Source organism: Euleptes europaea, chromosome 1 (genome assembly GCF_029931775.1).
Source record: "Euleptes europaea isolate rEulEur1 chromosome 1, rEulEur1.hap1, whole genome shotgun sequence".
NCBI classification, from domain to species: domain Eukaryota; kingdom Metazoa; phylum Chordata; class Lepidosauria; order Squamata; family Sphaerodactylidae; genus Euleptes; species Euleptes europaea.
Window position 1 is genome coordinate 58,971,129 of NC_079312.1, and position 22,175 is coordinate 58,993,303.

The 22,175-nt window shown below is 43.4% G+C and overlaps 1 protein-coding gene across 1 annotated transcript; it reads right to left on the minus strand.

The window, feature by feature from the left end:
* Nucleotides 1-532: 532 nt before the first annotated feature.
* Nucleotides 533-18,030, minus strand: LOC130481153 (cytochrome b-c1 complex subunit 1, mitochondrial). The gene is made up of 13 exons (XM_056853860.1): nucleotides 17,939-18,030; nucleotides 15,798-15,938; nucleotides 14,335-14,421; nucleotides 13,402-13,531; nucleotides 11,729-11,927; nucleotides 9,918-9,997; nucleotides 9,019-9,134; nucleotides 6,113-6,256; nucleotides 4,588-4,745; nucleotides 3,053-3,138; nucleotides 1,799-1,887; nucleotides 1,477-1,552; nucleotides 533-601 (listed from the first exon to the last, which is right to left on the minus strand). Exons 1-13 carry the CDS (start codon nucleotides 18,011-18,013, stop codon nucleotides 537-539), a joined length of 1,446 nt encoding a protein of 481 aa, XP_056709838.1. The 5' UTR covers nucleotides 18,014-18,030; the 3' UTR covers nucleotides 533-536.
* Nucleotides 18,031-22,175: the final 4,145 nt, after the last annotated feature.

Below are 22,175 nucleotides of genomic sequence, written 5' to 3' on the forward strand. Positions count from 1 at the left end.
TACATACAACCCCTTTTCCCTTCAGAGGACAGGAAGCTGTTTCCAATCTATTTGGTACAGAAGAACGGAAAGGGCGTCTTGAGGCCAAAAATACCCTGGTGAAGGTCAGTTCTCCCCCTTCCTCCAGCTCCATTCACATTTAATTTAGAAGATCAAGACAGCTCAAACAAAAAAAGAGATAGGAGTTAATGACATCATCATCCAGGATACAGAAACAATCATGTACAAGATACACTAACAAAAACAATAACAAAAATGCACACTATCTCCTTGGAAAGATACGAAGGAGGGGGAGAAGTCCTTAATTCTCACTTTCACAATTGCCATGTAGCCATCAACACTCAGGGCCAATTCCATTGAAAGTTAATTTATTTAGCTCTCTGATACATCAGTAATCTGGTTGAAAAGAACAACATTTGTACAGCAACTGAGGGATACATCTTGCCCTAGACACTCAAGAAATGCAGGAGATTAGACCTCAGAGGTTTCCATTCAATAACCACGTTGCCTCATTTCCGTCCTACGTAAAACGGAGCCTAGAAACGGAGCCAGTACATAGCGCTGCGGACACGGTTGTAGTCTGGAAGCTGTTCAATAGGACCTGAGGGAGAAGAGAGTTGGTTACTTGAAATCCAGGAGGGAAAACTGGCATTATTTCAGCCCTACCAACCCTGCAAGTGTCTTCAACACAAATCAGGCCTAGTGAAAAAACTTACTGGACTATTATATTCTTAAGGTAACTTACAACAACCTCTCTGTTCTAGGCTCCCTCAGCAGTCCAAATCCACACGGGATAAATTGGATTTACCATAACTTTATGCTCTGGCAGTCTCAGATAAGGAAAGTTTCAGACAAGAAAGTACTTGGGGTATGCATGTGTGTGATTTTGTTGACTTCCCTATTTTGTCTGGAAACTCCCCCTGAAAGAGCTTTGCTTTCAAGGCTAAGATGGAATGTTACTAATTGCAGGTTACAGTTACTCTAAGTAACAACAGCAATTCTGGCAGGTTTTCCAAGGGAATCTGTTCCTCAGCTGACAGGCAATACATTGCTCCCAAGAGCCCACCCCCCTCCCCAACTTGCCAGTGTTGTGTAACTCAGCATGACCTCAGAAGACTTTTCCCGCTCTCCTGGGGCAGTGGGACAGGACCATCCCCGCCTTCTGCTGCAGCCCACTGGCCTCCCTGAAATGCTGCGCCTGGGGGACCTCGCAGAAGATCATAAGGGGCAAATTGGGGGTTTGCAGCCAGAAAGGGGTAATTGGTGGAAATTACCCTTCCATTACTGGAAGGTTTAGTCTGGATCCCACCCAGTAACTAATTTGGCATAGCTAATCTGTAGCAGCCCAAACTCAAGTTAAAATAAATAACAGACTCAAAAGCCACCAAAGAGGTCCCTATGGAACCAGCTCCCATTTATACCTACTGCATTTTCACCTCCCAAGTAGTAGACAGTACTCAGCGTCTAGTCACTTACCAACTCCTGCGACAGCTGGGCACTTGTCATACAGGTATTTGCTGCAGACCTCCTGCACAGTTTTGGCATCAACCTCCTAGAAGCAGTGCCAGAGAAATTAAAGGAGTCATACTTCAGACACTTTCTTTACCACTGGAAGCAGACTGCCAGCCAAAGATGAGCGCTTTGCCAGCCAGGATGCACAAGTTAAAAATACTGGTCTAATTTTCTAGGAAAGCTTGCGCCATGTACAATCTCTCTCTCGGAAAACACTGATGGGACATACATTTTTGTTACTGCAAGAATACTAGCAAATTGAACTTCACACATCAGTAATACGTACGGAAATTCTGGCATCCCATTCTGCCAGAGATATCCGACGTCCGTAGTTCAATACATGACTTCCAATAGTATCGCAAACAGGCGTGGTACCTGGAAAAGATAACTCAATCCATTACCAGAGTCCTCAAGATGGTATGCAGCATTTTATGAGATGAGGAGCATCCTATTAAAGGTGCAGAAGCAACACCTATCGTCAGGCAACACAGACCAGTTTCTTGCAGCCATGTGTTCCTTTTAATAATTTATTCAACCAAGTTACAACAGAATAGATTTATTTTGGGGCTGTTTCGGATTTTAAAGGTTTAAAATAAATGAGAACAGCTTGATGCTGTACTGTTCTCCTGCACTGATGTTCCAGGAGTGGTTTAACCACTTAATTTAAATGGTAGGCCTACGGCCACTGCAATAGCACACTTCATGCATCTGATGCAGTGGGTTCTCGTTCTTGAGAGCTTATATCACAAATGTCTTTAAGGTGCCACAGTGCCCTGAGTTATTCTGGCTGAAGCTGTACAGAAGTGTATAACACAAGATACAAAAAATAAAATAATTCAAGCAGTGTGATTTTGGGGCACTGCCTATTTATACTGCTCTGGGGAAATTTTTTAATTGCTGGTTGTTAAGAGTATAACCTATGACCCTTTATATTGTGTTAGGTTACGAGGAGGGGAAAGTGGGCTGATTACGTGGACGAGCAAAAGTGGTGCGGTTACTCGCCCAGCTAGGGCTTCATCTCACTTTAAGTCACTAGCAAGAACTGTACAACCATGCCTTCCTATCAGCCATCATGGAGAATAATGAACCTCATGCTAGCCAAGTAACAGATCCTCTCTTCTGAACCAAGGGGAAAGGGCAAAGAAAGGGGAAGACAAAGTCAAGAGACATGTCAGGCAACAGCGTGGATCTAACAGGCTCTGCCTGCATAAAAACAGCAGTATCTCACCTGTAGGACTGAACTCTTAAGTAATGGCAAATATAAACATGAACACTTGCCCCTTTTCAGAGTGGCCCAGTATGCGCTAACACAACAACTTCCTTATTGCAGACAGTGAACTGATGGCAAACTGTTGGTGTACCACAAGCTGCTCTAGGATTTAAGCCCACAGTGGAGCCTGGGTTTTTAACACAGGTGGGGAGTTAGGAATAAGGAGAAACACTATGCAAGCCTACTTGCAAGGCACTTTTCACAATAAGAAACCTGCTTAGAAGACGTAGGTTTGATTGAATGTAGGAGCTGCTCAACTTAAAGACATACCATCCAGTAGCGACACAAAGGTGCTTCGAAGGATATCTTTGGCTGTCTTCACCTCACTGTCAGTCACACTGGTGCACATACGCATCCTATACCAGGGGTGGAGTAGGGAGTGGAAATAGGAGAGGAGAAGAGGGAGAAAGTTAACCAAACACTCTTTCATCTTCTTTCACTTGAAAGACAGATTTAACAATAAGTCTTTACCAAGGCTGCTAACCAACTGGCATCTTCTGAAAGGGCTTTGAGGAAATCAGCTCCAATAACTACGTAACCAGCATGAAGGCAGAAGCAAGAAATAGAACACAAACATGGGTAGGAGGTGAAACAGTTAGATTCTCTAAGAGGCTCATTTCCAAATGCCACCTCCTCAGTGGTCCTCTATGGGGGATAATGCACATAAATAGGCCCCAGCACAGAAACAGCAGCATGTCAGAAATTCTAGTAGCAGGACTAAGATATTCTCCTACACCCTCATGCTCTCCATTATCTCCTTCCTTCTATAGTTCTCTTCCTCCCCGCAATCCAACCCCATACTGCCCTTTTTTCTCCTTCAGACACCAACCAAAAATCTTCAAAACACAGAAACAATTCAGATCCTGAAGATGCTAACTTGCATGATCATCCCTCGTTTCAAGGGTTCTCAGATAACACCAGCATCCTTTAAGGACTTTTTTGTGACATGCTGAATGCGAATGACTACCTTCGGTCCATTTCTGGCAGAGACTGCTCTTCATCTCTATGGCTACAGAGCCGAAGTACAAAGCTGGCTGTTGTCTCGAGGGACACTCTGATCAAATGGCTTAATATTCAAATAAAAATCCTATTGTATCTGATCCCATGAGCCTGTCCAAGAGAAGCTTTTAGTTTTCTAAAAATCTTGGCTGCAACAGTGATGTATGAAATAATGACATCAGTCTTCAACATGCACCTAGAAGCATGGAGAACAGCTTTATGTAGAAACATTAAGTTTTAGTGCTAGACTGTGCAATCAGAAAAAGACAGACTAAAGTGTACCAACTGGAATTCCACTATAATATAGAAAGCAACTGACAGAGAAGTGTCAGCAGGTTAAAATCAAATCTGTAAGCTCCAGGGAAGCTACTAGATGAAAAATCAGCAGACATTTCATTTCCTATGAAAGGAATGTCCAGGAATGTCCAGTAAAACTAAAGTAGTGTCACAGAGGGACTTCAGTGAGCTACATTTTCTATAGACTTATACAGTCTTATCTACATCAAGCATCTGCAAAACTAGCTGTGTATATATATATATATACACAGAGAGAGAGAGACAGTGAATCCCTATGGAGTACCATTTTCTACATTAATATATCATCTACATATTAATATATCATGTCTACATATTATGGTCAGTTTCAGACTGCTGTAATCCTAGTCCTAGTACACTGTTTATTAGATGTCTCCTGCTAGTGACTGCATTGATTTACACTGTCTAATCCTCCTTGAGTCTCTGATAAAAAGGTGGACCATAAACAAAGTAAACAAGATAAAATAAATTGGCAATGAAGGCACACTCACCATTCACCCTGGGCAAAGTGCATTGTATCTTCAATGTTCATTTTATCAGCAACAAAATAGAAACCGAGGAGACCCGTGTCAGAATAGCAGGTGTTGAAGGTCTGGAAACTTTGGCATAGCTTGTGCTCCACGGCAGCTGCAGCCCTGCAAGACTGATTCTGTGAATGAATAATTACATTTGTTAAGACTGCCAAACTCCCAGAGGGCCAAGCTTCAGTTCACCAAGCTGCTTGGAAAGCAGAAATCCGATGACACACTGCACACAGTAAGTGTGAATGAAACCTCCTACAATCCATCTATGGTGAAATCTGCTCCCTGACTATACAGATACAGTAAGAATGCAGTTCTGCCAACTTAAGAGGGTACTCAAGAGATTCCTGAACAGCTCAAACTCAGTTGCCATGTTCCAAAGCAGTTTTAAGAAAATTCCATTTTGAACGTATCGACAAAAGGTAGACTAAAGCGGCTATTAGTCCATCAATCCCATTTCTAACTACCTTGACCAGCAGTCACTCTCCAATACACTGTGTGTGTGTGTGTGTGTGTGTGTGTGTGTGTGTGTGTGTGTGTGTGTGTGTGTGAAGTGCCACCAAGTCACAGCTGACTTGTGGCGAGAGACTAACAGATGTAATTTGCCAGTGCCTTCTTCTGCATAGCAACCCTGGTATCCTTGGTGGTCTCCCATCCAAATACTAACCAGGGCTGACCCTGTTTAGCTTTCAAGAGCTGACTAGATCGGGCTACACCATGCTGCCTTCCCTCCTCCCCTCAAATACATTAGGACAAAGTATTGCCTAGCTCTACCATCCCAGATGCCTTTAGCTAGAAATGCAAATGGATGATCCTGGGTTCTCCTGTATTTTATGCTATGTCACTGAACTACAACTTCTTTATTTGTCCAGGAGCCCTAGGAGCACATCCTCAAGATTAAATATATCTGTCTGATCACACAGCAGTTTGTAGTTGTTTTTCTTACTCAACTAGCGAGGCACACAGCAGTTGGGTGAAGAAAGTACTGTGATGGGAGGCAATTTTTTCCCTACCTCTGTTTACATCTGTGTATCTCTCAACTGCCCAAAAGAGTGCTGACTTGTTCAAACACTGCTACATCTTGCAGGATAGCTTCACATTTGCTAAATCGCCTGATAGCACTGGAAGTGGCCAATGAAACAACCTTTGTTTTAGGTTAATCTCTTGAAAACCTGAAAGGCAAGTGGCTTGGTTTTCCACAACCACAACCTTTTCAATAGGTCTGCCTACCTTCTTCAACACAAAAGACAAACATCATTATTTTTTAGCCAAGTGAGTGAGTTAAGTGAAATCTGTAAGATCCAGGAAAGCTTTACAATATTTCTAAAAAATGACCAATCTGTAATGGTGACCATGATGCCGATTTAAGGACACATTATCACTCTCAAAGTTACTTGCTGTTACACATTCGAGTCATATAAAACAGTAAAGAACATAGGAGGATAATCCATCACGGGAAACATAAAGCACATGTTTTCATACTTTATTGTCTTACCTTACCACCGGCAAAGGTGAGATCATAGCGTCCAATGACTGAGTTCGCTACCAGAAGGGGAATATTGTCTGGGTTGGCCCATCCTGGTCCTTCTACTGCAACAGCAACATGAGCCAGAGGTAAATCATCATCTCTGACTCTTACCTGAAAAAATCGGAAAGAAGGAATGCAAAAGTACAAGCAAACCTTTTCTGCAGAAACAAGATTCCCCCTTTTGCATGTTACAGAAAGACTAAGTCCCATTTACATGTAATGGTGAAAACCGAGGCCCAAACACAGGAACCGGGGATGGGTTTACAGATGGCTGAAACATCATGGAAGAGGGCTCAGAGAACAAGTGAAAGGAGCACAGCAAGCAAGCGAAGAAAGAGAAAATGTGATCCCTTGCCCTCCTCCCAATTGAGGAGTACTGAAACCCAGGTTAAATGAGAACTGGGACCAAATGCTGTTATAAGCTATATCTATCTTGTCACCAAATTTGTTACACTGGGCTCATCTACTCCCTGGCAGTTGAGCTGGGAGTCAGAGCAGGAGACAGAGCTGCTGGCGAGCTGTTGCTGAGTGAAGAGGGCCTGTTTGGCTAGGGTTGGCTGTTGACAGGTGGGGCTGTGAGCCTTTGAAGTACAAGGCTCCTCCTTGCCAGAGGCGCAAGCCGAAGGGCAAGAGCTAAAGGGATTTTGTCCTGTGACTCCTAGCCTAGGGATCAGATCTGGGTACCATATAAGTAGTTAAGCTATTACACTGGTGTTCTTGTTACTCCTTTTGCCTCTGGTAGACGTTCAGGTCTGTTAGTTTCAGGTTAGATCAACACACCAAGGTATTTCTAGCGTGAAAGAATTCAGTATGAGGGTTGACTGATGACAAACCATTTCCAGTCCCCTGCAGGGAGTGTGCCATATTTGTTTTTCTCCCAGATGATAAGATGGACTTCACTGGTCACAAGTGTAAGTTGATAGGGCTCTTAGAGGAAAAGGTTCGGAGCCTGGAGGAAAGGATTGCTACACTCCATGACATCGAGGAATGGGAGGATTTTAATTACCAGAAGCCTAGAGGGCCTGCATAGGGAAGGGGAAACGATTCAAAGGGACACTAGTGTGGTTGCCTGACCTAATGGGACTCCTCAGAGCGCTACAGAAAGACCCCAAAGGCATTGAGCAAGACAGAACTCAGTGCCATTAGAACTCAATAATTGATTCCAGGCCCTTGCAGTGGTGGCGGAGTCAGAAACACTGCTAGTGGAAGAATCACATGCACAAGGAAGGCATAGGGAGGAGGTCAAGGAGACCCGAAGAAATGGCACTGGAAGGAAAAAGGAAAGTGTTGGTTGTAGGTAACTCCCTGCTGAGGGGTATGGAACATCATGTGTCCAGGCCTGACCCCATGGCTTGAAAGGTGTGTTGCTTGCCAGGGGCAAAAATTAAAGATATTGTAGACCAGATACCAAAACTGGTCAAACCTACAGACCATTACCCATTTGTGATGGTACATGTCGGAACCAATGACACGGTTGTGAACACCATCGAAAACATTAAGACTGACTAGGAAGCTCTTGGGAGGAAGCTGAAGGGAATGGGGGCACAGGTGGTGCTTTCTCCAATTCTTTCGGTCAGACGAAGGGGAATGCGACGGGAACAAAAGATAATGGAGGTGAACCACTGGCTGCGTTGGTAGTGCCAGGAGAAGCGATTTGGATTCTGGGACCATGTGTTAGGTTTTCTGGATGACAAACTACTAGCACACGATGGAATTCACCTTTCAAGGGTGGGGAAGAATATTTTTGGAGGAAATCTGGAGAGATTAATCAGGAGGGCTTTAAACTGACACCACACAGGGAAGGAGGCGGCCAACATAGGAATTTAAATGAAGGAGAGCAAACAGTAGAAGCCCACCTGGGAGGGTTGGGTCTAAAGGAGATAAAGGTACAGGGCTTCAGGTGTTTATGTACCAATGCCCAGAGCCTGAGCAATAAGGAAGAGCTTGTGCTTCTAATGCAGTCACAGGGATATGATTTAGTAGGCATTACAGAGACTTGGTGGGACGATTCCCATGACTGGAATGTAGTAGTGGATGGATATGAGTTGTTCAAGAAAACTGAAAAGGTCAAAGAGGTGATGAAGCAACACAAAAAGCTAATGCGATCTTGGGGTGTATTAACAGAGGCATAACATCCAAATTGCAAGATGTCAGTTCCACTGTACACTGCATTGGTCAGGCCGCACCTGGAGTATTGTGTGAAGTTCAAAAAGGATGTGGACAGAATTGAGTGGGTGCAGAGGAGAGCGATGAGGATGATCAGGGGGCTGGAGACCAAGCCCTATGAGGAAAGGCTGAGGGTGTTGGGAATGTTTAGTCTGGAGAAGAGGAGGTTGAGGGAGAACATGATTGCTCTCATTAAATATTTGAAAGACTGTCACTTAGAGGAGGGCAGAGAGCTGTTCCTGTTGGCAGCAGAGGATAGGACTCGCAATAATGGGCTTAAATTGTGGGCGGAAAGGTATTGGCTGGATATCAGGAAACATTTGTTTACAGTAAGAGTTGTTCGACAGTGGAATCAGCTACCTAGGGAGGGAGAGAGCTCCCCTCACTAGCAGTCTTTAAGCAGAGGCTGGACAAGCACTTGTCAGCGATGCTCTAGGCTGATCCTGCATTAAACAGGGGGTTGGACTAGATGGCCTATATGGCCCCTTCCAACTCTATGATTCTACATACATTCAAATCACAGTGCTTCTTGCTGCGCAAGATGCCCAAACACAAAAGATCAGAGAGGAGAATTCAAGGCTGGAATGGAATCTGCTATGCATACAGACTTAAAAAGCTCACTCTTACAAACTGCCTAAGCCAAAGTTACACTGAATGCTGACATTCATATGCTACCTACGGAGGATGCCAAGTGAGTAAAACACTACCTCACTCCCAGTGAAACGGCAGCGAGGAAGAATGGGCACTGCGTCGTCCTTGTACTGATAGGGAACTTTGCCAAAGTGCTGGTTGGCAAGGTTTACTAGTTCTTTGTGACTAATACCTGGCAAAGAGAGCAAAAGGAGTTAACTCATCAGTACAGTGATATTCATTTCCAAAAGGCAGCAGTAAATTTTTAAAAAGTTGTTTATCATGTTCCAGTATCTATATTAAAACATTGCTCTCCAATATATCTTTGGGGGAAGAGCAGTCCAGCACGTTGCATGTACTTACAGGAAGGGTCATAGTCTCCCACCACCCACACAAAGTTACCAGTGGAAATGTATTCACCAAGACTGGTCCATCTGACACCACTGCCGACCACAAGCATGCTACCTGTTCTTCCTACTTGATGCTAAGGCAACAAATCGAAACAGGCCTACCCGCTAGTTCAGTTCTACTCGCTAGCTTGCCTTACAAAACGAATAGGAAAAACACTGAGAATATGGTCCAATTGTAACATAGGCCTTACCTATATAAATTCCAGGGTTTCTTAACCCATTGTCAAGCCCCATATATAAGGACCAGTGAAACACATTCTCAAGAAGGAGAAGAGGGGCATTAACATGACCATCATGGAACCTGTTTCCTTTCACTTTAAAAATTGGACTCTGCCACTCGCAGTGGACTGATCCTGCTTCAGAAAGTCTCACTGTCTGCCCTGTGATGGACTATGGATATGCAACTGCACAACGACAAGCTGCATCCAAGGAAGAGTCTCTGAAGGAAAAGGTGCTCCCCATGACTTATTCTATACCATTAAAACAGTACGAACCTAGGTGGGGGCCCAAGTTGTTATGATCAAGGCACAAAAACAAACAAAACAAAAACTAGTATCGGTACTAACCACCAGCAGCTGCCAGGACCATGCGAGGGGCTTTGAAGTGAGTCTCAATGTACTCTACTAAATTTGCACGAGACAAACTCCTACGGAAAATACAAAGACAATAACTTTAATCATCCGCAGTATGCAATTTAGATGACGCATATTGTGTGGAATGATGGTCAGTCTGAGGAAAGGCATCTAAAGCAGTGTCATTAATACATTCCTAAATTCTGCCTTCATCATAAAAAAAATCCACTGTCTATCCACCATTAATACAGCAGGTATTTAAATCCAAGCTGGAGATAAGTTTACTAAAAGCAGAAAAGAAGGCCGTGCCAATGCTGAAATCAAGGAAGAGAAGAAACAAAATGGGAAAAGAAAAGGGAAGAAACAAAAAGGGAAAATAAATTTCATGCAAGGATCCCTATGAGTTTCGCACGTGACTCTGCCAGGGGCATCCCACCTGGAAGTTACGTTTATGTCAGTTTTGTGTGGTACGTGACTTTGAAATTATGTACCAACAGCTCAGTCTGAACATATTTAGCTTTGTTATATAAAAGAACCTCAACCACTTCACCTCTGGATAAGTCAAAGTCTTTGTATGGCTCCTGTAAAATAGTTTTATCAAGCTCAGTTTGTATTTTTAAAGAAATTGTCTACTTTTGGTTTTGCCTTTGGTTTTAATTTTCTGTAATAAATTTAAAAGAAACACCTTTCAAAAGTATTTTGTGTATGTTGTTGTAGATTCCCCTGATGAAGCTGCATGAATAACACATAGGGATCCTCGAGTGAAACAGAAGTTCTTTCCCCTCTGCACCATCTTTTCTTCTTCTCTTTTTTGGCTGAAAGACTGAGCCACAAATCAGGCAATCCCTGTTTCAAAACTAACCGCACGCCATATTAGCAATAATTAGCAAATGTGTTTTGCTTAAAGCTAAGAGACATTGATTCAAACCCCATTAGCCATGGTCTTAAAGGGGGTAATGTTAGACATGCCATTATTTCTCACTCTCAATCCCTACACCAGCATGGTGTGATTAGAATGTCAGATAAGAACTGGAGATCTCTAGGCTCAAAACCCCACTCACCTGTGAAGTTCACTAGGTGACTTAATATACTCCCTCAGCATAACCTACTTCACCTTAATGCTGAATCATGCAGTCAAACCTGAGCTTCCTGGAACCTTACTGCAATGTAGTCACTAGATCTGAAAAGGATTTGCCAACATTAATAATGCCCTGGTCACCTACATTACCCTCATGACCTGGATTGCAGTCAGTACTCCTTTAATACTGTGGTTAGGCTTCTGTATACAGCAGACTAAGCAAAACAGTCCTATAAGAGGTATGGTAACATCGGTTCTAAAGGGGATGTTTTTATCATATTTCCTTCCTATGAGTGATGTATAAGGCAGCCACCACCACCTGAGTGCCTCTGTTAGTTCTCCTGTGGTGAAGCAACCCAGGAAACCTTTCAGGTCACCCCTCAATGTTGAGGCCTCCACCTTGAAAAACTGCAGCCGCCTTATCTGGCTGAGGAATGGAGCCCCACAGCTCCTCACAAGGCTCCATTCCTCAGCCATAGAGATCTTTTTGAGATCTCTCATGCATCTGGGCTGATCGAACTGCAGAGATGCTATCCAGCCCCCCTCCCCCGTTTTATAAAAAGAAATTACACTCAGGATGAAAAGTGCTGGAAAATAACTTCATAGGAGGCATGACTTGCATCTTATTCTTCATTTAATTTGCTTGTAACTAGCTCTGTAGGACATAACCTGACATGGCACAGGAAGTGTGCTTCACAAGCAGGAAACATTTATACGAGAGACTTACTTTGCATTCTTTGTTGTTCCTTCAACTGTCCGACTCAAAGCAGTGCCTTGGTAAGCTGTGGCATGAAGGTAATCAAAGACAACATCGGACAAGCTGCCATCAATTTCTTTCATCTCCTGAAGGATGACATTCCGCTCCTTCTCAATCTGGGAATCCTCAAGGCTGCAATTCTGTATTGCATCAGCCAGAATCTCGACAGCTGAAAGACACATAAAAGTATTTTCTCTATGACACTTGCACAGCTTGCAGTGTAAAGCTTTTGTGGTGTCCTAGTGACAATGCAGCCAACTCCCCTCTTGCCGCTACAGAGCGGTAAAGAAACCTAATATCACCTCTAGCCTTCATTCCTATATCTCTACTGGCTCCATAATTCCTTTCTCGCAGTTCTCCTCTATTTTTGTTTTCCTTTCCCAATTTCAATCTTATGTTCGAGTATCTTGCATGAGAAAAAAGTGTCTAGTGCTGGAGGAACATGATCCACAACGAAGCACCATTTCTGCTAAGGAGAGCACCGTACAAGCAGAAGGAACCCAAAGGACCCAAGCCTTTGTAAGCGATATTTCTATTGCAACTGGAATTTGATGGCACAAGAGCCACAGGCAGCCAGCACTGGGATCTTTGCAAGGAGGGAACACGATAGGAAAAGATGACTTCTCTCAGAAAGATGCAAACTCCAGTCTGCTGAAAGAATGGCTGAATCATACAACAAAATGTCTGACAAGACAGCACAATTTAACATTGGTTGACATGCGCAGGGCTTTTCCACATGGGTTTCCCCCCGTTGGTTCTGGTGCTGTACTACTTCTGTTTATCCCCTGATTTCCACATGCATTTTTATGTCTTTAGCTTTCACTTCAGGTATTTTGTTCCCCCCCCCTGTTTTGTTTCCAGTTCGAGACCACTTTCACCACGTTTTTCTGGAAGCTGACATTAAGTCTGTTTTTCCCTCGTGTGTTGGGTTGTTGTTTTTGTTTTTTAACAAGTAAGTCTCTAGCCCCTACCCTTGCGGAGATATAAGGAAAACAGCATATCTCTGTGAAGGACATTTCTAAACAGTGAAAGCTGGGAATTCAGAGAACCAGCTAAGCCTATTGTTACAACGCTCCAGCAATATATCAATATTTTAGTGCCCTTTAAAAAAAAGGGGGGTGCTGTAACACCATGATGATATCGTTGATTACAACAGCACCCTTCCTTGAAAATTTTCATTATTGAAGACATGTGAGGAAGCTCATAAACTTACTCCACAACTATGAAAATGCAAAGGGAAGGCAGACATGCAGAAGAACCGTGCCCATAACAATTCCAACGCTTGTGGATCAACTCCCAAGAAAATCAGGAATAAATTGAGCAGGTGGAAAAGCCCACAGGGATTATATGAACCCAGTTTGGGCCATCTGAAAGCAACTGTTCTTGCCAGCAATGTGGAAAACTATTGTCTAGCACACGGCAGCAGTCTTTTGAAAACATGAGGCAGATGAATCCAAGAACTAACCAAGTGGAAAATTGTTTCTTGCTAGTAACTAAGTTTGGCTTAAATTAAGCCATCATTGCATATGGAAGAACAATTAGAATTAAAATAATTCTGCAAACCACCTACCCCATGAAGTCAAGTTAAACATACATGCAAATGAAGCAATCTCACTCCAAGAAACACAGCTCAATGACACTACCTTTGGGCAAGTCTTTGGACAAAGCTTTCATGAAGAAGGCTGTCTGCTCACGAGAGGTATAGCTATTGAGATGTGCACCCATGCTCTCCACTTCTTTTTCAAAGGCCGTGCCAGGGCGTTTCTTTGTGCCCTAAAGAGATACCAAGAGTCAAACAGGCAGGTAAATAGGTTGATGGTGCTTGCCTGTGGATCACTGAAAGCTATGTTTGTGTGTGTGCGCGTTTGTGTGGCCTGGCATTCTCCTTAGTCCACTGGGCAGGATATAAACTCAAGGAAATAGTTCAGATGTTTAGCTATCCTGTTTCCACAAAATACTGGGACATATTCTGTGTATAATTTAAAAAATCGATACCCATTAAAAAAATTGTCTCTTTGAAGGTCTTAAGATCAGTTTGAGGTCTCACTCTGATGCGACCGATCAGAACTATCAGCATGGTTTTGTATATAAAAAAGACACTCAAAAAACAAAACTTATGCTTCTTAAATATACAGTGTTATGCGGTCCATCAGGACAAGGTACGTTCTGTTTCCATGAGGTGCATACCCCTGGGGGAGGAGCCTCTGACCTCAGTGGGATGGGCCTTGTACCAAAGAAACCTTTAGCGAATGTAATGGTAGGATACAACCCCCTTCAGTAAATGGTCCAAACAGCCTAAAAGCTTATGCTGAGGATCTTTTGAGAAGCTTCTTATCCTCAAATGAAGATATAATTTTTTAAAATCAAAAGTGGAGCTATGTTAGTTTACAGCAGTGAAGACAAAAGATTTCTATGCCACCTTATGGATGAACTACAGCATGGCATAAACTTTTTATGGGCCACAGCCCACTTTTTCAGCTGTATGGAGTGTCAGATTATACACAGAGATTACAACCACCCATATAATCAGCTCTTGTGTCAATTACCACAGAAACAAAGACAGCTTGTCACCTCACCTTGAATGCCAGGTGTTCCACAAAATTGCCAACTCCGTTGTTCTTTTCATTTTCACAACGGCTTCCTATATCAAGCCACACCCCAACCTGACATAAATGAAGACTGATTAGGATATTAAACAACAGACCAGCTTTAGAGGAAATTGCACGCCATTAAGAAATCAAGAACTGACAGTGCTTCTGCTGCATGCAGAATTACAATTACAGCTCTAAGTCCCTTTTTCACCATGTGTTGTGCAATTTACGGTAGCACTTTTCTTAATCTGGACAGACAGGTGCAAACTATGGGTGGGATCTTGACAACTTTTCAGCTGATGTAAAAGTTGAAGGATGCCCTTCAACTATCAAAAATGCGACTATACTAACATCTGCATAGACAAGTCATGTGGAATGGGGGCTGTAGTGAGGAGGGGAATTGGGCAGGATTGAATGAAAAAATCCAGTAGCATCCAATTCCATGACGGTAACTGAGGAAGCACACAATGTCTACTGCTTATCTAAGGCACATTTGGCAACAGTTCAGGCTTGAGCTAACTCAGTGGCTGTCCCCTGCTGCTGGAACAGAGTCTAAGAAAATTTATTCCAGAGAGCTTTTGGAGCAGCCTAAGCAAAGGGGGAACACTCTGCTGGTGGGGGCAGAAGACGTCTTTAGATTGGTTTTTAATCTTTTTAAATTCTTTTCAGTGTATCAATTTGTTTTTATACTGCTGTCACCCACACTGGGTCCTGAGATGCTCAGGAGAAAGGCAGGCATATAAATAGTCATTATCTTTGTTCAAAATCTAAGTATTGTTCCATACACCATTGAATTTTGGTCTCAACGTTAACAGATTATAACCCTAAACTCAATTGCAAAGGAATAAATCCCCCTGAACCCCAAGGCCACCCAGAAAACTTCCATGGCAGAGCGGGGATTCAGGCCTGTGCCCCCTAAATCCTATACCAAACTACTCCACATCAGACTTGCTTAAACAAAATATAGAAAGACATCCACAAGAAAGTACTGAATTGTTGGAAGTATGCAGTTGTAAAAATGCATGCTCTGATACAATTGGTAATCTGTTACTTTAAGTCCAAGTCTCCCCAAGCCTATAATGCACCTAACAAAGGAAAAACAGTAATGGTAGGCAAGCTATGTTTCAGGAAAATCTGTGTACCATTACTGGCCTTCTCATTAAGGAATTCCTGATAGATTTCTGAGGAATCTCAGTTCCCCGTCCCTAATCCAGTTTGAAAACCTTTACCACCAATCTTTATTAATACGTGAAGGGCATAGGCATATTCTCAGTTGTGAACTACTTTTTTTAAAGTAACATCTGAGCATTTTTAAAACAATAAAAGCAACCATTTAGTGTCAGTTAAATTGCTCATTTATTGTGGTTTCTATGCTCTAGCATTTTTGCCCTGTTTTTAAAATGCTACTTTCTGTCATGAAATGTAGGAATAAGGAAAGCTAAACTTACTGTACATGTAGGTTGGTTTGACTGTTCAGAAGCTACCCGAAGGCCATTGTCTAGAGTGGTGATCTGTGTCTCAGGGAGACTATGCAGCACCTGGGCATAGGATGCAGTGCTTCCTCTTCTTGTCAAACTCCACAAGGCTGGCTAAAGAGATGTTTACTGTCAAACCACAATTCATGGAACAATGTGAAATTAATGATATACACAGAAAAAGTCACATAATGGCGTTAGAGATAGATGGTAAAGCTTTAACAGAAAGAACTCACGAAATGAACACTACCTGATAGACTATAATTTAGACACCATGTAAATATTTGGAAACTAATCTCCAAAATAAGAAAAAATACATAAATATTCCAGCTCAGCTAATTGGATATACACATATGTTTTACACATACTGCTGTCAAACACAACAAAAAGCTCCAAAACACAACAACTCGCAGACTGCTTCAGGCAAATACTGGACACTCACAACCAAGACAATAAGAGTTTATGTTTCTCATGCAGCTTCATACATACTAAACTGAACAACTTTAGTTGAGGTTAGAAAGCAGCAGCTTCAGAAGTAGAAACCAGAAAATGGCCCAACTGTTTTGCTAAGACAAGCAAAGCACCTTTCACTAGATTTTAACTGGATTTAAATTGTTTAAACAGGATTGTAGGCATTGGTGAACACTGACACGTCTTTCCAAATTGCTGACTCCCATATTATGCAAGAAAACAATTAAGAGTAGCCAAAGCACTGAATCTATCCTTTGCAGACTCTTCCAAGTTTGACATCACCAACTTCCTATACTCAAGCACTTCATGAAAAAAAGCACTAAAAGTCCATTCAGAGGATGCTGAAAGTGGACTACAACATGAACTAGGCAAAGATGGCTTGAGTTTGGATACATAGTAAAGGAGTTATAGAAGTGCTTCACCACAGAGCCCTGCATCCGGAGTTTTCAGCTCAGCCTATTATTTTACCACACCTCAACAGCTTCCAAGATCAAAAGCTTCTGCTTTATTCTGGCAGGGTACCTGTGCTTTAACAGTACCAAAAAAAACAAACGAACAAAAAAAAAACCCACAGGCAAAAATTCAGTGGATGTTGCTTTCTCCATCATTGCAACTTCATTCAAGAAAAGTTGCACCTGCTGAATTTCTACCTATCACAGCTGTAAGGAACACAGGAACCCAAACAGAAAGAGATGGTAACTCTGGATCAGAGCAGAAAATTTTCAATTTACAGTGAAACATTAGGAGCTAGCCATATAATCACATCATCACATACTTAAATTCAGTTCATGCTTCTGCCTAGTTTCATTGACCTGGAAATCAAAATTAAATGTGCACAAGGCACCAATTTATTCTGCAGCACTCACAATCAGGAGAGGCTTATAAGGTGGCATTTTTGTTTGCCCTTCTTACTGTTCAAGGGCTAATGGTAAAACTAAGCATGCACAGTCTGGTACAGTACCAGAATGAGGCTTAGCTATGTTGCAGAAACACTTTTTTTGAACTAAGGTCTCAGAATACCATCAAGGGAAATACAAAAAGTACTTAATTTTAAAGAGAAAGTGCTACTAGGGATCAGACTTACAATGGGAGCCCTGCTCTAAAATTCTCCGTGAGTGGGAACAGGCTGCAGTCACTCAACAGCAGAGGGACTTGAACACGCAAATATGCACTCTCTCACATCCGTTGCTTTAAAGAAAAGGGCCACATGAAGCTGCCTTATACTGAATCAGACCCTTAGTCAGTATTGTCTACTCAGACCAGCAGCGGCTTTCCAGGGTCCCAGGCAGAGGTCTTTAACTACTCGCCTAGTCCCTTGAACTGGAGATGCCGGGGATTGAACCTGGGACCTTCTGCATGCCAAGCAGATGCTCTACCCCTGAGCCACAGCCCCTCCACAATCCAAAATGGGAGGGGCGAGGGGAAAAGACCAAGGGTACTTTGGTCAGCCACGATTCCTGTACTTAAACCAGAACGATTGTAGGCTTGGAGCGAGAGAGAGGCGGCTGCAGCTGGGCCCGGCCTTGTTCCCCTTGACCTTCACAGGCCCCGAAGGCGGCTCAGCGAGGCTCCTCCTTGCCCTTTGCTGCTGCTCTCGCGCGACCCCCTTCCTGGCTCAGGCAGCCGGCCAAGCAACCACTCACCGGCGACCGAGAGCCCCGCAGAAGAGCCCGGCTGGCAACGCAACCCGCCGCCCGGCAGACAGAGGACGCCGCCATCTTGCCCCCAACGGCTCGCTAGGCGGAGGAAAAGAGCGGCGCATGCGCAGGAGCAAACACCGCCCCTCAGAAGAAGCCGCGCCGGCTGCGCGCCGGGAAAATGTTTCCCTACCCGGTGGGCGGGGCCACACTTCCCATAGAGATGAATTACAGAGCGGTCGCCGTGCTTTGGACCACAGAGCCTTGAATCACGAGGGGTCTTGGAACTCTACATTCCAGAGCCGTAGAGGGAAGCGAGCAGCAGTGAGCCCTGGACGGGTCTGAAAACCTGATGCCGCGATGAACCCGAGTCTTCAAAACGCCCCCACCGCTGTTATTATTTCCGGGGAGACGGAAAAGGCGAAGAATGACGCCATCCTGAACTTCCGGTGAAAACGCTATGTGCTGTGAACCGGAAGTCAGCGCGGGAAACTGTTCAGTTGTAGGCAGCGAATGGCGGCTGGGGTCGTTTTCTACCTGTACGGAGTTCTCCCTGTCACAGGCCTACAAAAAAGTATCTTTCTCTCTCTGCATTCATCCCCCACTTTATCTCTCCAACCAACGTCACTACTACCCTTTGGGAACAAACCCCTGAAAAGCTTTGGATTTCACACATTAACAGGATACAATGGTTCCATATTAACATACCACACCCTCATTAGCACATTATCTTGATACTTACAGGACAATGATTAGCACATTACCTTTGTTACTTTTTGCAGGACAATGATTCAACTCAAACCCAACCCCTTTCTGAATATATATTACTCTTCCTACACACTTGACACAGAGACACTCTCCTTCAGTGTTACTCCTCTGAAGATGCCTGCCACAGCTGCTGGCGAAACATCAGGAAAGAAAATACCAAGACCACTCACACAGCCCGGATAACCTACGAGAACCAGTGAACTCTGACCGTGAAAGCCTTCGACAATACCCTGAAAATCTGTTTACTAGTCGAAAAAATGGGGATGGGCATGTGGTCCACAAGCAGCGACCTGCTTCAATCCACTCTCTGGGGAAAAGTCTTTATCCATAGTCTTCAGCTTTCTGAGTATTTGCATCTCCTTCAGTGTTTCACAGATAAAAAGAGAGATAGGTAAAGAGAATTTACCTATTCTCACATTTTTACAATTGTAGAAATAAGAAAATCACAAATACAAGTTTGAAATTTACAAAAATAAACAGTCTGATGGCACCTTATAGACTAACAAAATTTTATCACAGTGTACATTTTGTGGGCTAGAACCTACTTAAAAGGATGCAAAGTGTTTCAATTATGCTGGAATTAAATGTGTTAAACTTTAAGGTATCACAAGACTCCTGTTCATTTTTGTTGCAACAGACTAAAATAGCTATCTTTCTAGAACTGTAAATTACAAGTATTCTCACACACTGCCTGAATTCCACCTCTACCCATACAGCATTGCTGAAGACTATCCAGTAGCACCTTAAATATTAACAAAATTTCTGGCAGGGTATGAGCGTTTGTGAGCCACAGCTCACTTCTTCAGATAATTCTTGCCTGGATGTCTCCCTGCCTACCATCCTGCTCCAGGCATGGCGGAAGCCTCCACCGCCATGCCAGCCCTTTTGTCCACCCTGCCTGGATGCAATCACCTTTTGTCACCTATCTGGGAAGCCTTAACTCAGTCAGAGCCAGGAAATCCATAGATTCTCATCCTGGACTCACCCTGCATTCCTGGACCTTATTTCTTTGAAATTCTTGTGTGCTGGCTCCTATAACTATTGCTGCTCTGCCAGCCAAAACTGTGTAGTCTCTTCCTCTCCACCCAAACAGAGGTGGAGAACTGCCAACTCCAGTTCTCTTTCTCTGGGGCATTCACTTGTCACACAGGAGCACCCCCCCCCCCCACTGCCTTTATTTTTTCCTTAGGATCTTTGGAAGTTCTGCCTAAAGCCTGTGGATCATTGAAACAGGCAGCGTACTGGAAGTTAAGGTGATTTTTCTATCCTGGGACTTGCAGTTTTGTGTGTGTGTGTGTAAAGTGCCTTCAAGTCACAGCTGACGTTTGGGTTTTTCATGGCAAGAGACTAACAGAGTTGGTTTGCCAGTGCCTTCCTCACTTGCAGTTTTAGAGACAAGAAACAGAGGAGATGGGAATATTTCTGGTGTTGGTCATGTATTTGGTGCGGGGAGCAGAAGCTTGTGTACCCAGTGCCCAGTGGTGGAAGTTAACTTGATTTTGGTATCCTGGGAGAAGCTTTAGAGAAAAAGAAATTGAGGAGATGGGAATATTTCTATCTTTAGCCATTTTTTTTTTACTCTGTGCATTTCTACATGGGAGAGGATATAAATCTGGTTCCCCAAATATGGAAAGTGAGGTGATTCTGCTGTCCTGGTTGAGTGGTTGAGTGGTGGTTTGGAGCAGTGGACTCTGATCTGTAGAACCGGGTTTGATTCCCTACTCCTCCACATGAGCGGCGGAGGTTAATCTGGTGAACTGGATTTGTTTCCCCACTCCTCCACACGAAGCCAGCTGGGTGACCTTGGGCTAGTCACATTCTCAGCCTCACCCACCTCACAGGGTGTCTGTTGTGGGGAGGGGGAGGGAAGGTGATTGTAAGCCGGTTTGATTCTCCCTTAAGTGGTAGAGAAAGTCGGCATATAAAAAAAAAACTCTTCTTCAACCAAACAAAGCTTCCATATTTTCAGGCCAGAGTAGCCAAGAAGCCAGTATTTAGAGTAGATTGTGAGATGCGATTGGAGACTCATACTGAGTCTCCAGTATATGAGTGGTGTGGTTGTTAGAGTATTGGTGCAAGATTGGGGAGCCAGGGTTCCGGTGCCCACTTAGCTATGAAGCGCACTAACCTTCAGCCTAACCTTCCTCACAGGGTTGTTTGGAGGAAAAGAGGGTGGGGAAAGTATTTCCCTTCATACACAAATGAAATATTTTCTCTAATTGTCTCAGTGAAGGAGTTTGTGACATCTTTCCTTTCCTCTTACAGAATCCTCTTTCTTTAACGAAGATTCAGACTGAGTAAAGATGTATATATATTTAAAACTACATGACAAATTGTTGATGGCATATGGTTTTTGGAACTCTAAATAACTTAATATTGAAATAATTTAACATACATTACTAATTATGGGACTGGACCAGATCAAGCCCCATGCCCCCCCCCCCCCATTCGGGAAAATTAGAAGTCTACACCCTTGATTATAGCCAATTTGCTTTTCACAACAGCAGGATGACAGTGCCAATTCTCCCTTCCTATACAATGTTTCAGTAAGTGGCGTTTATCATACAGCTGGAACTTTCCCCTAGTAGTTACCCCTGCCTCTTTTTCTGAGGGGGCTTAGTTCTCCTCTGTGCATGTGAGGTGACCCAACCCCTTTTAGGAAGTTTTTCCTCCTTGTCCTTTGGTATGCTTTCCTCAAACAAGTTGATTTCTTTAGCCCCTTACCTCCTACTGAGGAGGGACTCTTCTGGGACTAATCATAAGGTGTGTGTGTGGGGTGGGGGGCTGGCTCCCCATAAAACCTGAATTATCTAATCCCCCCAAGACTTGCATTACTGATTTTGAGGACTCCAGGTTGGGATATTAAAAAACTGTCTGTCTTCCCCCCTTCAATAGCTTGGCCTAATGAAGACAGAACATATAATGAAATCATATGTTTTAAGTGTAACCTGGCAAAGAATGTTTTGGTATATTGTATTGTGTTGTATATTTTATAGATTTGAAAATAAAACTTTGAATTAAAAAAAACAGCTTGGTCAAATGGAGAAAGCCCCCCACCCACTTCTCAACTCATCTATTATACTTAGAATTATAGAGTTGGAAGGGACCACCAGGGTCATCTAGTCCAACCCCCTGCACAATGCAGGAAATTCACAACTCCACACTCCCAGCGACCCCTTCTCCATGCCCAGAAGATGGCAAAAAAAAAAAAAAAAAAAAAAAAAAAAAAAAAAAAAACCTCTCCAGGATCCCTGGCCAATGTGGCCTGGAGGAAAGTTTCTTCCTGAACCCAAAGAAGTGGCGATTGGCATTACCTTGGACATATAAGAAAGGGCCACAAGAGTCAAACACTGACATACCGGTAACCCTTCCTGCCCTCCCTCATGAGCTGCCTAAGTTCACAGAATCAACATTGCTGACAGATGGCCATCTAGCCTCTACTTAAAAACCTCCAAAGAAGGAGAGCCCACCACCT